Below are 24,715 nucleotides of genomic sequence, written 5' to 3'. Positions count from 1 at the left end.
TTTGGATTAAACAATAAGCAGAAACTCAGTTTGAAAACCAAACCACTGCAGCTTGTGTATAACTCAAGATTCTGAATTCACAATTAAAATTTAAAAATCCATGTTGTTCTCTGCATAAGCAAACTGCTAACGACCCGACTACCTCTGACAATACTGCAGATATGCATTACCCTCAGCTAACAGTCCCACAGTCTCATGGACTGATAAGAAGGATTGGTAGACCATCACGCACTGAGCCAAACACAGACTTAATCAAAGACCACATTCTGTTTTCTACATGTTCCTTCATTCAACAAATATTTATGGAGCACCAGCTCCATACCCAACGCTGTGGTGCAGGCCACAGCATTGGATATAGAACCAAGAAGGGCCTTGACTTAACGCGCTTATTGTCAAGTGATGGATACAAACAGCCAAATACAAGATCATGCTACAGAAGTTTCAAAATAGGTGTCATGAGGGTACAGGAGAAGGACAGACTTCTCATCCAGACTCAAGAAATCCAGGAAAAGGCTCCTGGGGAGAACTGAGGATAAATAGTTGGTTAGAAGAAAAAAGATGGAAGGAGTGTTTCAGAAAGAGGGAGTGGCATGTGCAAAGACCAGGAGAGGAGAGGATGGTACCTTTGTCAACTCCTGAGCCACTGGTGTGGAAAAGGGACTCAGGATAAGCGGTGAGGGACAGGGCCAGACAGGTAAGCAAGGCCAGAACACACAGGGCTTCAGGGCCTTGTCAGAGTTAGCTGGGCTTTCACCTGAGGGCACAGGGAATTCCTGGGGCAGTTTGGGAAAGCATGACGATTCTGGGGAGGGAGAGGCAGACGGGGTAGCGCCACGACGGCTCCTGCATTTCCAAGCCAAGAGTAGACTAAGAAAAAGCATAGAGCTCGTGTGCTCCATCACACTGCACGGTGGGCAGCTCCCAGTCTCTAATGACCGTCTGCAGTCATCTCCAAAGCCGCCACCCAGCCTGCCGTTGAAAACTAACCAGGAAAGGGACGTGAACATGGCCATAAACTGGCAAGAAAGGCAGGGCAAGGAACGAGGCAGGAACTTTCACCTTGCCTTCAATGACTTTTGTTGTTGTTTTATTTAACCATTCCTAGGTACACAGAGCTCCTCCTTAACTACTTGGCTCTAGGGGAGAAAAAGCCCCATGTCTTCAGCTTCAAATTAACATTTCCTTTGAATGTACAATATGTGCTAACTAACTTTAGAGGGCTATCTCGTGAAGTTTGGGAGAGCGCATTTTTCAAAGGCCTAAAACATATAGATGCTCCTGGTCAGTGATTTATAATACTTTTCAAATATACATTACTATGACTAATGGACTTCCAAGAGTTTTTGTTTGTTTGCTTGCTTGCTTGCTTGATTTCTGTCCTTTATAGCAGAAGTACAAATGGTGATCTCTACAAGGTCCTCTCTGAATATTTTCTGAGTAATTCTGAGATCCACGGAAAAACGCCTGGGAGCTGCAGGTGCTTTGGGGCAAAAAACATCCCGGTGGTAATAAAGTTTCTTGGGTTAGAGAACTAAGCTCACCATTGTGGCTACTGTTAGGTCTATAACTATTAATAAATACGTATGTGCGAAGAGGCAAGGCCTGTCATGGGGCACTGAGGAAGGCCCAGCTGTGCCTACCCAGCCAATAACGCATTCAATGCCTTCAGTGAATGTTGATTGGAGGCTGCAGCTTCCCGGAAACACGAGGGCTGAGGCCCTCATCAGATTATCTTCAGGTTCCCCACCACGCTGGGTGAGGCAGGGACACAGGAGGACATGGGAGCAGTGAGAGAGTGAGGGCCTGGGCTCCTGGAGGACACGGGAGCAGTGAGAGAGTGAGGGCCGAGCTGTGTCCCTCCCCACCCGCCTCGCTTCCATCATCATTCCAGGAGATGGACATTCATGCTCTCCTGGAAAAGAGGAGCAGGAAGCAGCTGGCTTCCAAATGCAGGGTTGCACAACCAGGTCATCGTGGGGAAAACACCAAAAACAAACCTAAAAAAATCCCCTAGGCCCTGAGCCACAGCACATACACTTTAGCAAGGCCACAGAAGGTGCCGAACTAAGGGTGTTTCCATTTTCTCTGGCTGTTTTCTGTACAACATGATTACATTAAAAACACTGTTTCCTCTTTGGGCTGTAAACCCTTGAGGGCAGGTACCCTATGACGGCTTTTGGAACTGTCCTCCTCGGAGCCATGATATCACTTAATGAAAACCAAGCACAAAAGAAAATATTACTATTTTTTCACTTTAAAAGTCTGAGCTTCCCTTTGTGGGTCACCAGGAGGCCATCTGCTCTCTGGCCCAGAATTCCCGCTTTCCCTCTTCCTCCACACGCCCATCTGAACATCCTCTGGCATTTTATATGGCCATGTCCCCTGGCCTATGGAACTAACAAGCAAGGACTTCACAAAAATTGGGGAAAAAGGAAGGAAGCTAATGACCTGGCCACGCGAGCACATGCTCTTTATTGTTTGCTGGATTCCTAGCATTGTCCTTGCTGGGGTGGGCTGCAGGGCCCGAAGGTGAACAACTACTAAATATACAAAGCAGTTAACTTGTACCTTTTAGAGGAAGGGGGCATGGAGACCTCTCTTTCTGGGTAAAGAAAAATACTCTGGGATAGATTTGCATTGGCAGAAGAATAAACGCTATACCTGCTTCAACCAAATTCCACAACACGGCCATCCCATTCCTGAGTCTTATTACTGAACCTCAGTCACGACAGTTGTGAATCACTGCCAACTCCCAGTGTCGAGACCGTGGGACATCAGCTGACTGGGCTGGGGAAAAGGAAAAAAGATCATTCTAACGATAGTCACTGGCAATACCTGGACAGGCTCAAGTATGGGACCGTTAAACAAGAAAACAATTGAAAATAGAATATGGCAATAAAATGAGACAAGCTCTCTTATTTAAGAGATAAACTGATGTGCTGGGGATAACTACAGCTATAAAATTTGGGGGGCATGGGCAGAAAAAACTATTAATTTGTGAAGGAATGCATTCTTCCATCCAATATACTTTTCTTCTAATCACTGCTCCTCAGACACCTCATATTTAAACTTTGTATGACTAAAAGTTCAAGGTTTAGACCTGATTTTACTGCCATTTCACATAATGAACTCTTCCAAGTCTTCCCTCGGTCACTTAGGCAGCAAAAGCTTTAATATCCTAACGATGGTTTCCTTTTGATACTAAGAGAGCCTTTCTTTTATTCTGGTTGGCAGTATGAGCTTCTCTCCTACATCAGCCCACTGCCAGTAGCCATCTCGACTTTTTTCCTCTCGGACATCCCAGGATTGTTTCTCTGCACTGTAAACTCATCTCACATCCTGCCCCACCACATCCCCTCCTCATCCACCACGCCCACCTGCTCAGAAAGCTGCCCCTTCCGCAGTCTGGATCAACACCCTCCGATGCACACACCCTCAGAACACCACGGCTTGGCACCTTCAGAGCCACAAATGGCCCGCTGAGGGAGCAGCCACGCAAACACCCAGCTCCGGCAGCTGAAACACTCCCTTTCCCTTCTGTCACTGAATGTTCAAGTTCAAGGTTAGTGAGAAGTGCCAGATTTTAAAGTCTGGAAAGTCCTTCAGTCAGTGAAAAGGCTGAGGGAACAGAGAGGGCTTTTTCATCACACGGCATCCCCACAGCAGTAAGATGGCAATAACTTTCGTTCCTAGTTAACCCGGGGTTTCCCACAAAACAACTGCAATGAACTCTTCCAATGTTCTGAGCAATTCTGCTCACCATCTTCCTTCCTTCACCCCGAGGATGTTATACTTGCAAGCCGAAGCTCAATACTGCTGAGTGGTCCTTTCCTTAAGATACACCAACTCTGTAACAGCAAACATGTCATACCAGTGACCCCACCGTTAGCATGTGGTGAAGGTCAGTAAGACTTCAGTAAGGTGGCCGTCTGCTATGGCTAGCATGGTTTATGGGCTATCCTGCTGATTCCCTCTTAACTCTCCTTTAGCTCTGCATTTTGGTGAACAGCACTGTATATTATAGGCAAGCTCTGTTTCACCCCATTAACTGAGGACAATTGTATTAGCCATATGAGTTTGAGTTCCCATGTTACTTAATTGCTACACTGCTGTGTTAACGAAGTTAGGAGGGGTTTGGCAAGAACGTAGATCACCTTCATGTACAGATATTTGTGGTTTTATTTTTCTTTTTGCCAGCTTGCCTCTTGGTTTCAATTGCCTACCATCTGCCTTCAAACAATCTAAGTGCGAGCAGATAGATTTTATTTGGAGGATGAAATGCTTTGCGCTCCTCCTAGAAAGGCATTTTCATATACTGGTGCTCAGGGCATTTGCTGTTTAATAGGATCTCAGAGGCGATTTGGTTTGGGTTGGGAGTTGGTTCCTTTTCATAGTCAAAGTGCACTGTAAAATAAAAACCTCATGATCCCAATTTTTTAGCAGAAGGAAACAGGGTGGTCAAGGGGCCAGAACTAACCTCTCACCTTGAAACGAAGCCTGAAACATCCAATGGGAAAGCAGGTGATGAGACAGGGGAGCTGACGGGGTGTTATGTATATGGTCTATTTCCTATTCCACTGTCCTTAATTCATTTTGAGTTTAAAAAAAAAAAAAAAAGAATCCAAACATGAAGCATTCAAGACCTTCTGAGTCTGTGGTTTTCTTTATAGATCAAAAGACACCTAACTGAAAAGCAGATATGTTCACTCAGTTCACCCAGTTGATTTAAAAAAAAAAATTCCCACTAATTAAAGTGATGTGACCTGATCTATTATTTTGAAAAGTCAATCTAAAGTAAATAAAACCAACTACTGCATCAAAAGGCCATAAGCTAGCTGGTAGTTAAAAGATCTGGGTTCTAGTTTGGGCCTTAGTCTGAAATTCCTCAAAACTGTAGCTCTAGATGTCTAAGTTCTGTTCTTCTAATGTCTACCTTCTGAATTACAGGTGCTCAGCAGTCACAATTGATAGACGTGATGCTGCTCATTCTAATCCTTTATCATTGTGACAGGGCCCCAGAGTCCTGTATAGAAAACCTAGGTTTGACGAAAGAGTCAAAGAAACAAAGCTTCCAATCTGGACCCCTACTAAACAACTCTCGGACTATAGCAGCAATCTTGAGAAAATCCCAATTTTCTACCCCAACCCCTAACCCATTGGATTGCCAAGTCTGAGTTGGTATGTCCTCATTGTTTTGGAACTGCTGTGGAGGCTAACACCAAGGCCTAAAAAAAATCAGTCTTTCTCCTCTCTTCCTCTGCAGAACCACCAGGATGCAGGCAGGGGAGGGGGTCCTGGGAGGGAGAAATCTACAATAACCTTTAAAGTTTTAGTTGTTCTCATCACTTCTTAGGAGCAAAACAGATAAGGAAAAGCAAGAACAACCCACAGTCTTGCTCCTTCCACCTATCCCACTCCAAAAAGTCCACATGGTTTTAATAAAATGCTAGTGGCTATTTGTTTTTTATAAATGATTAAAATCCTGAAAAGAACATGTTTGCAACCCTACAAGGCAAGTTTCAAAGTATAATAGTTACAGAAGTATCATGCTTTCAGTGTAATAAAATTTCACCTACTTACCTGACCATTTTAAAGCTATTAAAAACTACTTCTCATTTGCAAAGGGGGAATTAGTATGTATGGCTAGCACCTTCTTACAACTGATCCCATAAGCCACCTCCCTAAGTCTTCCCATTATTTTTAGAAGAGTGAGAACTCTGTTTTCCTTACTAAATGATGTTGCTCTTTGGCAGGGTATGGCAACTCAAACAGAATTCCCTCAACTCCTCCCATCTCTTCCCAGAACAGGGTATGTTGCAAACAGAAGGCAACTACCCTTATACAGAAAAACCTTACACACAGGTCGTAATAAAAGGTCAAAGAATATGACAATCTCAGTAAGAGTCTGAATAGGAAAGCCTATTTAAAGAAATGCAGTTTAACTACTTAAATACAGCACAGCACACATTATAAATTCTGCTATAAAATGAGAAAATTATAATTCCCAATACTCTAATACTGTACAATAATGTAGCATAAACATTAACACTCTTAACATACAGAAATTACTGGTTGTTGAAATTAAAGCAATAATTATAATTATTTCCAAGGCCACTATTTTAAAAAGTTGTACATTTACACTAAATTTCTCACCCAAACTGAACGAGACCTATGTATATTACAAGGAAAAGAATAACCTTTAAGCTTTTACTATATAAGAATCATATGAACAATATCTCAATTATAAATTTGGAATTATCATCATATCAAAAGCTGCCAAAACTTTACTTTTCTTCCCCTATTTCCGACAGGCATACTTGATAATGAGTACCAATTATGTCCACTTAGAAAATTTAAGTAATGAAACCTGGCATAATCTCTAATTAGCGGTAATATCAGTGTACCCCAAAGAACAAGAAAAACTTTAAAAGTTAAAAGAAGGCAATAAACTACAAAATGAACAAACCGAAGTGAAACATTAAGTACTAAAACAGTAATTTGGGGAGGAAACGTGATTGGGATAGAACCACCCAAAAGCAGAGAGAAGGGCAAGAGATAGATGTGAAGGTGAGTAGTGGCCGGGGTATCAGAGCCCAAAGCGAGCAAGTGTATTCTTGGAGAACTAACTTCAGCCTGTCCTGTTTTAAAGGTTCACAAGCCAGACATTGTATGTTAGAGAGTGATGGTTTCTATTTGGGCACTATGAATAAATGCATGATGAAATGGGGGAGAAACAAATTTATTTTATTTTAATAAAGAAAGAAGCTTCCTCAAATAAGTTGACAGAGGTGAAAGGGAAAGAAAGACTGGAGGAAGATGAGGAGGGAGCCAGGGAAAGGTGAGGAAGTGAATGGTGAAGCTAAGGAGGCTAATAATAGAGACAGAAGGAAGTTCTGCACTGCAGGAGATAGAAATGCAAAGGAAGAAAAGCAGGAGCTCAGCCTGGGAATTGCTGGGAATAAGCCAATTGCACAAGAGGTGGCACAGACAGGACCTGAAGAAAAAAGAAAGAAAATCCCCTCTGCACCAACCCCCAACCTCTTATAGATCAGACTTCGAAGTCAGTTACAACACAAGCTTGAGATCCGCAATTGCGAGTCTTCTGCTAAAGCGTTCGATTATTAGCTGTGAACAGTATTTTGACGTCCTGGAAATGCATATGGGTTTGATGCAGTGATGAAGCCCAGGAAAAGGAGAAGTGACTTTACAGAAAACTGTTTAAAGATGTGTGCACATGCGTGTGTGAGTGTGTATCTACTGAGACCTTATTTCACATCTCCTACAGAATGAGAGATGCAAAGAGTTGTAGGGGTCTGAAGACATGGACGGGAGTCCAGTACAGCACAGCTGGAGGAAAGCCAAGTGCAGGAGCACATGGGGCAGCTGCCTTCCATCTTAGAGAGCAGGACTTGCCAAAGGGATTAGGTTGCTGGCCCAGGAGGTCCAACATCCTGCTCTGAGGATAGCCAGAAAAGAAGCGTGTGCTTATGTGCCTGTGCTTAACAGAGGTAGCACACCTGGCTGGGCGGTTGTGCAATCTGACACCTGAGGGGGAAAATTTCTTCCCCATCTCAGCTTGTGATCAGATTCTGCCCTGAAGCACAAGGCTTTGCTTTTCTTTTTGCAAGGCTGTCCTTGCTACTTTTATCCAGAAAAAAGACAAACACGCTAAAGAGTCCTTCTCAAAACCAGCCTGAGGTTGTAAAAAATGGAGGAAGTTCAGAAAAGACCCATGGTGTGGTGTCTTTGGTCACCTTTGCCACACTGGAAGACTGGAAGTAAGGCCATTCCTCAATAACCCTAATCTCACGTAATTTTATTTTCGATAAGAGTAATTTGTTAAAATATAACAGCATGCCCCTTTGTGAGGCTTTTCACATAAGTAAAGAACAGTGAGAAGTCCTTTATCAGATCACACATCATAATTTAGAGTTTAGAAAATATGGTAACTTCTGCTGGGGGTGGGGCCTCCCACGCAACTGCAGGGCACTTGTTTTCCACTCTTATTTACATTTCAGCAGTTCATTAAGAAATTTTCCCCTAAGCAGGCCAATTTTTAAGCAACTTCAAGTGAAAACAATGACTGATAGCCCTAATAGAGTCTTAGCGGCACAAAATTTTGCTCTTTCTTAAACAGGCTGCTAGAACTAGGACCACAGTTCTTCACAGAACTAAATGGGGGACAGTCCCAAGATCAGATTGCGATATACTAATTATCAGAAACCCTAGCTCGTACTAGCGCTAAGCCCTAGGTTCCCTGTTCCCTGAGTCGGTTTACCATTGGATCTGGTAAGGCTGGATGGAAAAAGAAGTGGATGGAGAAGGAAATGGCCTCTACACCAACAGTCTTGGCAGTGAAGTTGTTGGGCAAGGATGGCAATAGAGGGAGGAAACTCGACAGCAGCATATTGACCAAGGATGAGGTGTGTGAGCTGAATGTTCACAAGAGGGCACACCCTTAGCAGCCACTCTCACCTTAGCAGCTTCATAAATCTGTATTTTCACTGGGAACACATGGAGCTATGCTTTGCTGTTCTCCTAAAGGGCCTGGATTAGCATTCCTGTAATAACTCGCGCCTGCTACACCCCTTGTTGGGCAAAGACAACTTTGGGCCCCCTGAGAAGACAGAAAGGCCTAGAGTAAAGTGGTGTGGAGATGACCCATCTGCAGCCAAGATAAGAGCAAGGCCAGGAGGGCTGGCAGGTAGTGGCAGAGTGGGTCAGGAAAACCTGGCAGGTGACAGTTTTGGGAGAACTGTAAAAGAACCTTTATTGGGTCTGGTTGGGTTCAGGAAGTTGAAACTTTTCACAATATCTTGGTGCCCCAAATCCTCGCTCTGTGTCAGAAGTGACAAGAGTGAGGAGAAAATGAGCCATTTGAGCTTGTGTCCAGGTAGATCTGCTTCTATCTGAAAATACTTGACTTCTCCCAATTAGTCCATTTCACACTTGTCAGATTGTTCATAACCCCAATACACTCTCCCATTAGTCTCCTCTTTGAGCAAATAGCAGTGAGTTGTCTGCTGTAATCAGAAATGTTGAGGTTGTCATAGCATCCATAAGATGTGACTGTGAGCTGTGTTTCTAGCCCTGTGGTACACTTGGTCATTCTTGCTGGTTTGGTCCTCCAGGGCAAGGCACTGGGAGTGAAATAAGAGGTCCAAAGAGATCATTATGTCAGATAAGCGTAGATGAGAGCATGGGATTTGGAGGAGAAGGCTGAAAAGAGTTGACTCACGTGAAAGGCAATCACAGACTTGGAAAGGCCATCGCAGACGTCACGGAGGGCTCAGAAAGCAGCTCCTGCAGGTTATCTCTACCAGTCAGCTAGCAGAGGAATGAGGTCGGGGAACAACTGGCAGCCCCATACAGTGGTGACGAGCCCCTGGTTCCCGGAGTATCACAGCTAACAATGTTAAGACTGCACATAGCTGCAACAAACATCCATAACCTCTCTCTCCTTCACCCAGGAGGCATCTTGAGCCAAGCCAAGAAAAGAGGATGGATAAGTGATGGAAGTTCATTCATTTTGGGCTGTCCATGCTTCCTCTTATACATTGGGCCTAAAGGTTCTCAGCCTTTTCTGCAGCTATCTAGGTTCCTCTCTGGAGAGTGGGCAATCAAGAGGGAATGAATGGGTGCAGTGTGTACACGTCTACTCAGTGCTTAAGTCTCACGGGAGCACCTCAGGTTTTGGGGGTGGCAGTGTGTTTAGCCCTGACATGCAGTCCTGACACTGAGACAAAAGCGAAGTCTCTACCTTTCTTCCTTCCTCTGCCTTCAAGGGATATTTGCATGGGGTTTCCACTTTGTGAGGCCTTTGTCTTACACTTCTGCTATGTATCGTAGAGCAGAGCATCCACTGAGCCCATAATAGAAATTTAATAAATACTTGATAATTTAAAAAATTCTGTTCAATTAACATAGATTGAATCTTCTCTGTACCAGGCACTGTGCTGGACACTGGAAATATAAAAATGAATCCATCAGACTCCTGCTCTCGGTTGGTTTTTACTCTAGTCAAAGGATGATAAACAAACTACGACAAGATCTCTGCCAATTACTAGGTATCTTCACTGAGTTGTAGGAGGCTGTGCCTATCAGTAACAAGGAAAGCTTACAAAATGGGTTACAGATGGCAAGTTGGATACCAAGCAGAAAAGGGATCAAGGGAAGATTCCAGGCATAAAAGTTCACTATTTGGTTTGTGAGAAGAGCAGGTTATTGGTTGGAACATAACATGGAGATGATTCTAGAAAGGCAGACTGTACAGGGCCTTGCATACCATGATAAAGAGCTGGGTTTCACCCTGAACTTCAGAAAGAAACTGGTGTGACAAGTTTTTATTTGCAAAGAATCATTCTGGGTTGGACTGGAAGGTGCATGAGTGGAGGTAGGAAGATCAGATGGAAGACAACTGAAGAGTCTGGGCCCAGAACGAAGACAGCACTAGTCAGGATGGAGAGGAAAGAGCAGTGTGAGAGCTATGGGGTATAGAGCACTGCACCGGATGCCTTGCGGGTCCAAGGAGACAGTATATCTGCCCTCCTGAAGCTTACCATCCAGGAGCTAAAGCAGGGGTCCCCAGTCCCTGGGCCACAGACCAGTACTGGTTAGGGGCCTGTTAGGAACCAGGCCACACAGCAAGAGATAAGTGGTGGGTGAGCAAGAGAACAAGCGAGCGAAGCTTCATCTGTATTTGCAGCCATTCCTCAGCGCTAGCATCACCGCCTCAGCTCCACCTCAGATCATCAGGCATTAGATTCCCATAGGAGCACTGGTCCCTGGTGCCAAAAAGATTGGGGACCACTGGGCCTCTTGAGTCACGCTTCTCTTGCTCAGGCCCGCTTCCACGTCTAGAAGTGTACTTTCCCTTCTAATAAAGCTTTTCTTTTCTGCTGTGGAAAAAAAAAAAAAGATTGGGGACCACTGTCCTAAAGAAGCAGTGGTGGATAAGTCTGTTAGTGCGCCGTGGACCACAGAAGGTCATCACTCATTCTCTTTAGATCTGGATGGCTTTGAAGGCAGCACTAGCTTTAAGTTGGCCTTTGAAGAATGACAGAGAGGTAATTGGCAGAACTATTCATTTACTCCCCTTCTTTTGGCTTTCTCCCCTGTGATTTGTATCCTAAAGTGTTTTATTTAGCTCTATCCTTATGGTATAAGACTCTTAGATTACTTTAACAGAAACCTCCAAAAAAAAAAAAGCACTGCCATCTTCTCACATTAATCCTGCTCATCAACACCTCTTGGCAGTATCTGACCTATGCAGAACAAAATAAATAAATAAAAACAATAATAATAAGGTTCTACCAGGCTAGCAAACTGATCCAGTCAGAAGATTATAAGAGACACCGGTTTTCTAACACAGCAGCTGTGAACACAGTAGAAGCATGGCATCCTAGTTACAAGAAAGAGTTCTCATCAGAATCCAATAGCAGCAGAAACTGGTATGGACCAATTTTCAGCTATGTCACCTGAATGTGAAAAGAAGTTCGAGAAAGATTAGACACATAATAGGAACCCTGGTTTGCTGAACTTGGGAATGCTGGTTTGCTTATGGGGAGGTGATTACCTATTCATCCATGTATTCTAGATCCTTAAAGCATCTAATATATACTTAGGGTACTATCATGAGTATACTGAAACTTTTTGAAGGTTCGTTGATTCATGCCCTGTGGCTGACCAAATACCTCTTCGTTTAAGTCAGCTTAAAAAACAAACCAGAATATAGCCCAATGTAGAATAGGGTTACTACCATAGGAGCAAATAAGCAACATTTAAAATTATCCTTTCAGTTCATTTGCCACTGAAGATATACACACACACTCTACTAACATATAAATGCCACAGGCAAACGATTTTGTAGCTGCAATGTGTCCACTTTACCTTCCCAGACCAGACCAGGGAGATGCTCTTAGAAACAGATTGTTAATGGTCCCACGCATTGCGATTTAACAATCCGTTTATAGCCCATCAGAAAGCCTACCCTCCAAGGAGGTATATTTTACATCTCTATGTAGGGTTTCTTTGACACAAAGCTGGGTTTTATACAATCTTTAATTCTGTAAGCTAGAAGTCAGATTATACCATAATTTCTGTGACTTATGATCCTGTGAGCGTGCCATATATGGGCGTATATGCAAACAGTAACAAGAACAAACCCCTGGAATAAAAGCTAGAATGATGCCCAAGAAAGCATAAGACATATCATAGTCCTGACTAGAACTAAAAATAACACATAAAGGCATGGTGTCAGCTACCTTCTCACTGTTCTCTGCAAAACATGGTATTTCTAACCTCCAGTGTTGATTCTTAAACTTGAGCCTTCAAATAACTTTACCTAGGAACCTTTCCCTGACCCACAGAAGCTCCTTCCTAGGCTTCGGAGTGTGGAGCAATCTTTTAATGAATTTCACTTACAAGGACATTAGTGCACACAAATGCAAACAAAGAATAAATCTGAAACTGAATTTTCCCCCAAAGCCTAACATTTATGCCCTGAGGATACTAGGACCAGCAGAGAAACCGCTTTTCTGGCAAATCTTATACTAGAAACCTCTGAAGTGCTAAGCGTAGTCAACTGCTCAACATGCAGCCAGCTGGACGAACACTTGCCTCGCCCTGCCTGGGGGGTGTGTGCAGCCAGGAACTCCCCGCCCCATAAAAGGTGCATAATCTTGTCAATGCATGCCCCACTTGGAGCCCTAGACAGATTAAGAAAAAAGAACCCTAAGAACACAAGACCCCAGGAAGAACCACCAACACCAATTTGGGGGCCAGAGCTGTGAAGTAAATTCTTTCTAACAATTCCTTTGGCATTTTAGCCTGGCAGTCCAGCGACATGTGCATCAGGGCAGAGTAGCTGGATTTGCCCTAGGTTCTGCAGGTCTTCCTAAAATGTCCCCGAATAAGAAACAGGATGTGTTGTGAACTCAGTTTCACCTATAACCTAGATATAAATGAACTGAGAGGCAAGAGGACTATACTCTCGTAAACCCACACCCCCTCCATGGTAAGCCTTTTAATACCATAGCTGAAATGGAAATGTACACAGAACCATCTTTCCCTTAAATCAGACTGCTCAACTCGATGGCTAACCACAAAAGCACATCCAGGCCTTACCCCTACCGTAGAGGAGTTCCATTTGGCCATTTTACCAAAGTGTAAGACATTCTCAGAAGAACCAGCTGACAAGAACAGCGACTGTGCCCGTGAGTGCATCTCTTCTCTCTCTGCTTGAATAACAAGGCCTTTCACTGAGGTCTGTATAGCTCTCTTCCTTTTGCCTTCTTGCATTTTTAAGGTTCTTTTCTCTCTGAGGCCTTATCTCATGTATCTCCAAGCACAGCACACTGCCTTGAACCCAGAAAATAATAAATAAATATCCTGCCATTGATGTCATTGTCTCCTTGTTCATTTTCTATTGCAGGTAGCTTAGGAAAGCCAAGGTGCCAGGAAGGGTGGGAGCATGGAAGATGAGTACACTAGTAGGTGCCCTACTTGAGATGTAACCAAACACCTAGGTCCCTCTGCCCATCTCGCTGTCCGTCTGCGTGAAAGTTAGATACCTTTACGGCATGCTGAAAACGATTAGAGGATCATCACTCCAGCCTTCCTGTGCTCGCCAACATTCCCCCTGGATTCCATCGTGTTCAAAAGCTGTGTCTGACCTAAAGCTGACTTCTGCTTGCAGAGCAGTGCACCCTCAACCACCTAACTCACAGCCCTGCCAAAAGCACAGAGCCTCACAGATGAAAAAAAGCAAAAAAAAAAAAGCAGAATGCCAAATTCCAAAGTGAGCCTTTGTTTGTCTGGTTCTCTGAGGGTCAAGACTCTTACCTTTCCACCTGGTAGGGTCTCTATTTTCACCCTAAAGTATTCGAATCAGCAGACTAAGAGAACTCAGTGGCACAAAGTCAAGTAAAAAGCTGGCAGCTTTCCAGGAGATCTGAGACCTAGTCAGCCAAATCGGGTCACTCAGGTCTCCATATTGAAGAGAAGAGGACACTTACCCAGCTTGGGGAATCTACGTCATCCAGACCTCATCCCCAAAATGACAGCTCTTTCGTCTAGCTTCTCTCACTTTGAATACAGATCAGATCGAAGGTGCAAAGTGAGAGTGACTCCTGACTTGCTGTCCCCACCCATCACCGCTGTTACTATCAAGCCACATGTGTCAGGAGAGTCCCAGGTATCAGCACTGTATAGCACCGATCAACTGAACCCATGACACAGAGTTTTTAAATCTCCCGGCTCTCAAGTCAAAAGGAGGACATAGCAGCTACAAAACACACTAGGGGTCCAATCCTTAAAATTTTCCATTTCCCAAAATCAGGTGTGCCAACTCTGTGGCAGGAAGTTGGGCAGGAGCACACAAAGAGGCCCAAAGAAAAGGGAACTCACTTCTGCTCCTTTAGGTGCCTGGCCTGTGATCACGAATCTAGACACAAAAATACCCAGGCTGGGCCACCTGGCTGTGTTGGTTTGCTCTGGCAGGAGTGTGACTGAATGGTCAAGAAGAGTCTGGGAAAGACAATGCATTGCCTAGAAGCAACAATGAATAATGAGAAATTATTCATTGTGGAGAGAAATTTCCTTCCCTTGTCTGAGCTCCTGAAGGCAGAAAAGAGCTTCGTCAACTCTCACTCTCTTTTTTATAAAGTCTCTATTACATTTCCTCTTGCCCACTCCAGAGCAGATCTGTTTATCTGAGTATCATCACTGGAACATGATGGAAAAGTACTAATTCTAATTGTGTCTTGACCTAGGGCCTTTGTTACAGACCCCAGCACTATTCCTGACCATACCCGCAACAAGGGGGCCACCTGAGCCCTCCCTCTCTCTTTCTCATCTCTCAGCAGTGGGGCACACTGCCACACCTCGACCCACACTTCCACTAGGGAATGAGGGGCAGTGTTAGGGAAATGGGCAACTTCAGAGACAAACAGGCTGTTCTTTGGGGCTGGATTTTTTTTAATTACAAGGCTGATTTCTATCTGTAGCTCATTTCTTCCAGGAAACGCTTTAGAGTCAGCATCTCAGCTTTGGTTTCTGCTTCCTCACATATAGGAGATGTGAATGAAGCAGGATTACTGATTTCATTCTATAGATAAGTCGTAAGAAAGATACAGTTACATGGCCTGTTGTAACCCACTGGAGAGGGTACAGGGTGGATGAGGATAAAATCGCAAACTTTCACTTGTATTTTCCCAGAGGAGCGCAGAACGGTGTCTCTCCAAACCCGACAAGCTCTTTCTTCGTGTCCACACCTGCTTCGTGGGGTCGGCAGAAGAGGCAGCTAACATCCTCTCCACTATTCCTCAAAAAGAGAACACAGCTGCTGAAAACAGATAATTCAGTCCCTTAACATCTACTAAAAATGAAGGCTCCCTCACGCCCCAAAGTAACAAATTTGGCTTTTTCCAACTCTTCTGTATAAACTTCCACTAAGAGCCACCTATTCCCTGCTCTTGAAACTGGAAATTCACCACCTCAGAGCAAACAGTGTCTGTTCTGTGGTCAGACAGACATGGAACTGCCTGTTAAACAAAAAGCAAACTAAAGAATTGATGCTCTCTTTCAAGGCTCACCCCAGTCGAAAATAATAAGCAACTGTACGAACAAGCGGATCCCTGAATAGGTTTGAATACTTGAGTGCTGAGTAATAATGCTAGTTAGAGCCACTGTACAGTACTTCCAGGCTTAGGATTTTTCCTTTTCTTTCATCTCTGGAAGTTTATTCAGAACCATGCTAGCCATTCCCTCAAAACTTTACTGTAAGATGCAAAAGGCATTTGTTATTATCCTGTAATTGCAGTTGGCTCATCTCTCCTGTTGTTGAGGCTAGAATTCAATTAAAGTGAGAATAAGAGCTTTTCTGAGCACTGACTGAATGACCCCAGCCCTATGAGAAACTCAGTGGGATAGTGACAAGCACACTGCTGGAAGTCAGCCAACTTGGGAGGCCTAGATTTTAGTTCGAGCAGGGCCATGAACCAGCCATGTGAACTTGAGCAAGATCATTGATTGACATCTCTGGCCTCTGTATTCTCAACTATATAATGTAAGCAAAGGACTAGAAAATCTCTAGCCCTTTCCAGATCCTTATGATGTGTAGAATTATAACAAAGAAAACTTTTTAAAAACAGTTTAAGGCACTACAGTACACAATTTACATGTCCCACAACCCTAAGACATAGATATTTTTATTACACTTCAGATGAGTTAACAGGTTCAAGATAAAGATGAACAAGTTCAGGTTCAAGAACAGGATTCACACTCAGTTCTGTCTACTCCGGTGTGTCCGTGTTCTTCCCCTAGAAGCACTCCACAGCCTGGCAATGACTAGACCGCTTTTCTAAACATTTTATAATCCCCTTAAGGGAAATAGACTTTACAGGTAAGAACCAAAGAAGAACAACAGACGAAATAAAATACAAATCAAAATTTGAAGTAGACATGGTTGGAACTACACTGTGGTGACACTTACATCATTGAGCACATTAACCCACAGTGCTCATGCCAGCAGGGCAAGGCGTCCTTTTCAGGTCATTCAGGAAATGAGATCGTTTTCCGTATGTCTGACTCCCACATACAAAGGGAAAATACCCCCGAGGAGAACACAAGGTCTGGTGAGCATACAGATTTCAGATTTACTGGATAACTCTTTCCTGTCTTCACTGGGGAGTAAAGTATTTTTCATAGGTCATTCGTCCAGATAACTCAAGTGTACTCTTTTGAAACTTAACATTATTTTTATGCCAACCATTTTTGTTGGATAACTTTCCCAAACGCATTACATTATTTCCTTACTTCCTAAATCTCATAATTTAAAGTCTGTCTTTAACTTGGAAGTCATAATTATGATCATTAATATCATCGGTCATTGTGTAGTGCCATACAAAAGGGGTTTAACTTTCTATACATGTCCTTGCGATGAAGCTATGTATTCTGAATTGTCTGCTTTTTATCAGTTTCCCTCTGCCACACTGTTAAAGGGACATGGCCATAGGACAGAATGCCTGATTCTGACTCTGGCTCAGCCACAAAAACAATGTGATCTCAGGTATATTATTTAAATGCCATGGGACTCGGTTTCCTCATCCGTTCCATGAAAATTTTGGGTTATGCTTTCTTATTCTATTCTTATTACCTCCACAACACATCTCTCTCTGCTCCCTTTTCTCTATCTGCTCTGAAAATGTGCTTCATTAAAGCTATTCAAATCTAGAAATGTATCAAGTAAAAGCCAAAAATCTGTCTTCAAGTAAATTAGAAGAAGGCCAGAATGGTCGGGTTATCAGGAGAAAAGAAAAAAAAAATTATTCCTTTGGTGGTGGAGAACAATCAGAGAACACCTGAAAAGACTTCAAATAGATCCCTAGAAATCACAGTTTTAAAGATGTATATGAAAGATAGTTTAAAAAAAAAAAATTACGTGTGTGGATTGTTTTCAAAGTTTTGAAGGAAAAAGAAGTTGCAGAAAGAGAAGAGATTTGACCAAGGAGTAATACAGGTAAAGTGTCTAGCCCATGTTTGGGCAGGAAGAGAGGACACAGCCTCAGCCTGTCACCCACTTAATGAAGGAGGAATTAGGCCCTGAGGGAAAGAGAAAGGCAGAGAGAGAAAAGAAAAACATGAAGGGCTCCAAATGAAACCTATCAAAAGACAAAATATTACTAGAGAACATCAGGGATTGGTATAAAAACGGAAGATCTGGACATTCCTTTCAAGGTGGGTGGTGTGGTGTGACCATCTGGTTATCCCCGTGATGAGAGCAGTGGCTAGAACGACCCACCTTGAGAAGAGACTGGGAAGAGATGGAAAGTCAGGACCTCAATAAACATCTCCACCCACTCTATTCCTGCCTCTCATCTTGGCTTATGCAAAGCTCCACCATTGCCACATCACTCTTAGTTTCCTAATTTTCTTAATAAAGATGGCTGTACTTGGAATTCTAGTCTTCCAATGTAGATTCTGGCCTTAACTTTGCCATGTACATACAGCCTGTGAGATCTGAGGCCAATACATTGCTCAACCACTCTGGGCTTCAGGTTCCTCATTTGTAAAATGGGGAGAAAAACTGCATCCCTGAGAGAGTTGTGAAGAGTAAATGAGATAATGTAATAAAACACTTAGCTCAAGGACCAGCAAGCAGTAGTATTCAATAATGATAGTGATAATGATGATGAAGGAGGGGGAAGAGGAGGAAATGTAGAAGCAATGACCACTAAAACAGCACACAAACACCTTTAATTACACAGATTTTATAAAGCTCCAAAAACGCACGGGTGTTCCACAGTCTTCAATAAGCATGGTCCACAGGACTGAGTGAGCAGTTATGCTCATGCGGGAGTCCACACCTAACAAACACCAGCTCATGTCTTCCTTAGTTAGCCCCTCATTGCCAGCCCATATTTTGAAAATTCCAGATCATTCAGACAAAGACCAGGCTGAACTGTCTATTTCCACAATCTAAGAGGAAAGAGTTATCAAGCAAATGAACAGAGCAAATAATATATTTCGACACTGTGTAATAATTCAACACTGAAGAAACAGTTTCAAACACATAGTAGCATCTGTTTCTAACCAACAGATGATGTGGCCTCAGACGTTTTTGCCTGTTCACTGAGGCTCACCCTGAGATACCCTAGTAAGCAACATTTTAATAGTCTGGTTCCTGTATGTTCATAAATCAATAAAACTGTGTTTGTGTGGTAATAGGAAATAATTCTAATTTCTCGTTAATTTAGTCTGGTCTTTCTCTCCTCAAATACTAGGTTTGGCAATAAACAGCCTTTAAGCTGGGCCTCTTTTGGCGTGGGAACCCTAAGTACTCTCATACTCATTCTATTCAACAAACACACAGAGAGATTGGTTTCTTACACACATCTAACAACAAATACAGCAGTGAGGGACTCTGCCAGGAAACAAACTCCAGTGCTTTTTCTAAAGTAGCATTCACAGAAAAAGATATGTCATTTGTATACCCCACATCTTAGGGGGTTTCATTCAACACCGGGAGATCCACACCAAAGGGCAACTTTTGAAAATCAGTAATAAAAAGCAACTGCTCTTCAAGTTAGTTCCAACAACCCTGCCCCTGCCCCCTGCCCCCCGACCTTCCTCGAGGTGAGTAAATGCAGCTCAGCTCAGATGTACAGAATTTGGATTAGTTCTACCTTCCCCTGGCACCCAAATTGGGGGTACTTTTTTGCCCCTGACTTGCCTATGCTAAGGATATAAGTTACTTCTCTTTTAGCTGATACTGTTTGAAACCGGGAGCTTACTGTACATAAATTAAGGCATAAGTTTGTCTTCCCTTGGAAAAAAAGAGCCTATGGCTCACTCAAGAATTTCTCAGAAAAGGCCATATTAACAGCTCCAGGGCCCTCAGCTCAAAGCAGAAGTACCAGGCCCTCATACACTATAAAAATGTATTGTTGCATCCCACCCATCCAATCTTTGAGTATACATGCAAAGAACTCAAAGTAGGATCTCAAAGAGATATTTTCCCAACCATGTTCACTGCAGCTTCATTCACAACAGCCATGAGATGGAAGTAACTCAAATGTCCATCAACAGATAAATGGATAAAGAAAATGTGACATGTACATAAAATGGAATATTATGCAGCCACGAAAAAAAGGCAGGAAACCCTGCTGTATACTATAACAGGGATGAACCTCAAGGACATCATGCTAAGTAAAACAAAACTAATTATGACTCCACTTATATGAAGTACTATAAGTAGTCAAAACCATAAAAACAGAAAAGGTAGTTACCAAGGGCTGGGAGGAGGGGATACGAGAAATTAGTATTTAGTATGTACAGAGTTTCAGTGTTGCAAGATGTTCTAGAGATCTGTTGCACAACGGTGTGAATACACTTAATACCGAACTGTACAATTAAAAATGGTTAAGATGGTAAATTTAATGTTATGGGTTTTGTACCATAATAAAAAAAATTAATGCTGCAAATAGCGGTACAAATACAAGTCCATCAAGCCCTTCTTCCTTCATCCCCTACTCCTACTACTTCCTCTTCTCGCATCTAACAATATACCCTCTCAGCCCAATATCCCTCCCCGCCCGCACACACCATCTTCTTTGGCACATACCTCCATGCCCTCATACCAGCTGGCTTGTGATTAAAATGGACCAAGCTAGGAAGTGCCAGAGAGAGCGTGGCCTATTGTATCGAATTTCCTTAGCCTTTTATAGGGCTGCCCGTGAACCCTGCAAATGCGGGGCAGTGGCCTGAGAATCAGAAGGCCTATGTTGCTCTAAACCTGGCTCGGTCACCAATCTGCTGAAGCAAACCAGTCAGCTCTCTGGATCTCCTCTCTATAAAAACAGGTCGGCCAGGTGATCTCTAAGGTCTTTCAGCTCCGAAAGTCAAAAAGTTCCCTGATTTGATTGATGAAGAAACTAGAGAAAATTAGAAGCCTCTTAATCTGAATGTCGTAAAGTGACTCCTCTTTGCTTCATCTTTGCTTCATCTTTGACTCAATTCCTTTTTTTTTTTTTTTTTTTGGGGGGGCAGGGATGGAGGGTTTGGCTAGACATAAGAGCAGTTTTACAAAAATAATAAAACATTATTATGTCAAAACTCTACTGGTGACAATTTTTGGACAGACATCCAGGGAATGCTGCAGGGCCCCTGAGACAGCAATGCAGCCCTAGTTACTTTGTACAAACTAGTGTATGAAGGTGTTAAGTCACCCTGAAGTGCACAGGGACAGAAAGAAGAAAGGGCACCGACCTCGTCCCATGTCTCACTTCGAATCCGCAAACATTACTGAGAAACATTTCTGTGCTGGGTGCAAAGCTAGGTACTAGGACACAAAGTTAATCACTGCTAAACCCAAGGAGCTCAGAGTCCAATAGGGGAGACCCAGAGGGTCTCCCAGTTAGCAGCAAAATAAAGAGCTTTTATTTTGCTAAAAATGCCAACCAGTACAGACGGCAGGAAAAGGGGCACCAAGAAAGTTATACGACTAGGTTTTGTTCTCTGGATAGCTCTCCCGACCAAAGTGCTGTGCCAAGCCTCACAGAGGGCTGTGTCTGCTGGGCCATAACCACTTTCCGCTGCAACTTGGCTGAACTGAAAACTGAACAGGTGACTTGAAGGTGAAGGCTGATGATGGAAAAGAAAGCCTCTTCCTTCCTCCAGTGACGAGCACAGTCAGCCAGCCACTCAATCCTCTGGGAAAAAAATGTCACTGGACTTTTTATAAAGTTAGTCATCCTTATATTTAAACAACCCAAATTGGTCAGGAATGTAAGTATTTAAACTCTAACGAGAAGAGTGCCACTACACAAGTAGCAGCCCAGTGCTGAGAAACGGTGGGCTCATTGATAGTTCGGGTGACTCTGATCCAGTCAGCCTGTCTTCTACATGTAGAACGCATGTCTGATAACCTAGATGATGGGAACGTGCTTATAAAGCACAAAAGAAATTTAAAAACTAATATCAGGAATCCAGTGGCGACTACCACCACAAAAGCGACACATGCAAAGGTGTCACTGATTAACTGACTCAGAAACTTTCACCCTGGAAATTCCACTAAACCATACACTACTCTTTTCTATTAGGACAGACACTGCTCAGAAGCAAAGTCCTGCTCCATCACCGCCAGCCGCTTAGGAACTTACTGCCTACTGACCAGCTGCTTGTAAGGAAGAGAGCAAGAGGGGAAAGTTTCAGGAGTAGAGAGGTGAGAGGGAAATCTCTCCACATACAGAGAGCCTCCCATGTCACATGTCTTCAGTACATCAGATTCATTAGTTAGTTCATCCTTGAAAGCTTCCAACATCCATTCTCCGCTCCAGAGAAAAGTTTATTGTTTACTGGACTCCAGAAGTAATCCCAGTACTTGCTTGTGGGTTACCAGCAAACATTTTTTATTATGCAGTCACTGTACCACATCCCAAGGACTAAATGAAACACTGCACACATCACCAGAACATTTTCAGATGACCTGGAATAATCCCAGTCCTTGATCTCCAGTGCTTATTATTGGAACATTGTAAATTAAACAAACTTTGCGGAAAAATACATTTCACATATGTGCACCTAAACAGATACACAGTCTAAGCAAATAGTCTGTATACGGGTTCCATAAAGAAAATCCAAAATAAAAGCGATACTTTTATTACTAGTGAAGACCATTAAGTTTATTTTAATTACGTAGAAATAAAGTCACGAAAAGAGGCACCTAAAAAGAACTGAGAGGATAAGAAATAAGGGAGAAAATGAAATGTAATACAGCTGCAATTTTCGTCACATTTAAGAAAGTGTTTTGTCTGGGTTTGGGAAGGATTCTCTGTGTGTTGTGTGTGTGTATGGAAAGGGGCGGCTGCACTCTTCCCACTAGAATACAATAAAACGAGCCACTTGGTAGCACTTCTGCCTGCGGCATACAAACATAAGCCCATCAGAATAGTGGAGATATGCAGTCACTTTAGAAGAGGTAATCAAGAAAAGTCACAGAAAGGATTGTTTTGTTGTTTTCACCCTAAAATTACTGCCTCATACTTGGTCCACGTTTTCCTGATGTCAGATGTATTGCCAAGCTAAGTACAATTTATCGATTTAATACCCTATTATTTAGTGACCTGTTTGCGTTATGAAATGTCAAATAAATCAGATTATCCATACCAAAGGATTTTCGCGAACTTGTCGAAGAGTCTAATTTTACAGGAAAAGTATTGAAGTATCAAAGTAACCTAAGTTCTTTACTCTGACACCCCTTCCACCACCCAGGTACCCCCAGATACATACGAACACAGAAGCTCCACAGTTCCATTGGGCATTTCTGTGAGGAAAAAACAAAGAAACCGAACCCACCTTTTCAGTTCACATTAGCCCTACTTCCAACCCATGAAAATCTTTCCTGATAAGAAACACTAAAATCTAATTATGAAAACCTAGTAAGCAAATCTGATAAAATACTGTTTCTTCTAAACAGATCCTAATGGAAAAGCAGTGTTCAAACAGGGAAGGTTTCTCTGATTCCCCATGGATGAAGAAACAGGTTATTTGTTCATTGTTTCCACAGTGTCCACTCAATGAACACATACTAAATGGGCCAAACCAAAAACAAACAAACTTCAGCAGCTTCAGCCTTTCAGAGAAGCAGAAGCCTTTTCCAGTTGGGTACTGACAGAACAGTGAAATGAATAGAGTGCACGAGAAATGCAGCAATGAGAAAAATAACTGGGGGAGATGGACAAATCACTCTGCTTCCTCCGAGGCAAACTTCACAACTTTTGAGAGGCAACAAACGGCAGCACCACCAGCCTGCCTACCTATCTATCTACACACAAAAAAACTACTTGGAAGCAAAGCACCGTGTTTGCAAATATCCACCATCCTGCATTTACGATACTGCAAAACATGGCCAGTAAGCCGGGAGATTTCTACTCTCAGATATCCTCTCTGCACTGTCAAACGGGGAAGGTCATTTTGCCTGGTCACTTAGATAATCCCCTCTCTCTCTGCATCACAGGAGTTTTCCACTTTGGGATTGCCCAACTTTCACATGCATCGGAGTAAAATAACCATTCAGCGACTTTATTTACCTCGGTTAAAATAAGAAAGAAAAAAAGACGTTCACTGTGTAATGCCCAGGAAAAGCTGACACCAGAGCTGTCTCTCCGACAAGCGCTTGCAATTACTATCAGAAGAGAGCGGGGAAAATCCTGACTGATCAGACCCAGGGAGTACTTAAAATTAAAAAATATATATTATTCCATCCCCAGTGGGGGCTGGAGAACTTTTTTTCTAAGCAGACCACCCCTCGGGAACAAAAGTTACATTTCAGTCACATGTTGGGAGTAGGAGTCGGGAGCAGGTTTTTTAAAAAGCGCACTAATTACGGGGGTGTTTTATAGTTCAAGAGACCACTCGGGCTCCTCCTGACCAATTGTGACGGGCATTTCATTGTCAAAAAGAAAGGGGGTGGGGTGGGGGCTAGGAGCCGATAGGAGGGTCGGCGGGGGAGTAGCAAGGTTACACTAAAGGGTACAGCAGCCGTCGCGAGCCGTATCTGCTTCCCTGGCGCCCCAAATAATTTACTGCGACCACAGCAACTGCAACGGCCCCCTCTGAAGAGCCCAGCAGCACTGCCCTGGCCGGTGCAGCTCAAGGATTTCGACCACGGAGAGGGAGGAGGAGATCTTTACCTTAATGCTACACTGAGCAGGAGTCTCAGACATGTCTCACAGCGAGAGAGATCAGGAAGTTCTCAGTTTTTTTCCACTTTCCTTTCCTCTCCCCAACCCAGAAACGCTCCACGGCCAGCCGGACGCGGTCATTTAAGAAGTTTCTTCCAGCATCTCTCCCGGCAGCCGCCCCGGGGGTCTGCGAGCGCGCGGGGCGGGCGGGGCGGCCGGCGGAGTTGGGTGCGCGGGGCGGCGGGGGCGTGGGAGCCGGGCCGGAGCGCGGCGGCGGGGTCTGCAGGTCGCGGCGCGGCGCGGCGACCCGGGGCGCAGCCCGGCCGGCCTCCCGCTCTCTCCTCCCACCCGCAGCCGGCGCCCCCGCCCCCCGCCCTCCCGCAGCTCTCGCTCCCTCGCTCGCTCGCTCGCTCTCTCGAATGTTTTCCTTCCTGGAAGAGAGAAACTGAAAGGCAGAACTGAGAAAGCTCTCTGCTCATTGATCTTGAGAGTTTCAGTGCAGAAACTGACGTGAATTCCCAGCACTGAGCTCT

General features: G+C 43.6%; 1 protein-coding gene across 3 annotated transcripts in view; it reads right to left on the bottom strand.

Annotated features, from left to right (window-relative positions):
- Positions 1-24,493, bottom strand: part of ETV6 (ETS variant transcription factor 6) — a 214,235-nt gene extending 189,742 nt beyond the window's left edge. Inside the window, exon 1 of one of the 3 annotated variants that reach the window (XM_039876364.1) lies at positions 24,192-24,493. In XM_039876364.1, coding sequence (XP_039732298.1) covers positions 24,192-24,224 — 33 coding nt within the window. In that variant the 5' untranslated portion in view covers positions 24,225-24,493. The remainder of the gene's footprint in view (positions 1-24,191) is intronic. The other 2 variants (XM_039876365.1, XM_039876366.1) reach the window with 2 other exon arrangements.
- Positions 24,494-24,715: the final 222 nt, after the last annotated feature.

The sequence above is a fragment of the Pteropus medius genome, unplaced genomic scaffold (genome assembly GCF_902729225.1).
Source record: "Pteropus medius unplaced genomic scaffold, Ma_sr-lr_union100, whole genome shotgun sequence".
Classification (NCBI taxonomy): Eukaryota; Metazoa; Chordata; class Mammalia; order Chiroptera; family Pteropodidae; genus Pteropus; species Pteropus medius.
The sequence above is the reverse complement of the archived record's forward strand: the minus strand, read 5'-3'. Positions and strand labels throughout refer to the sequence as shown.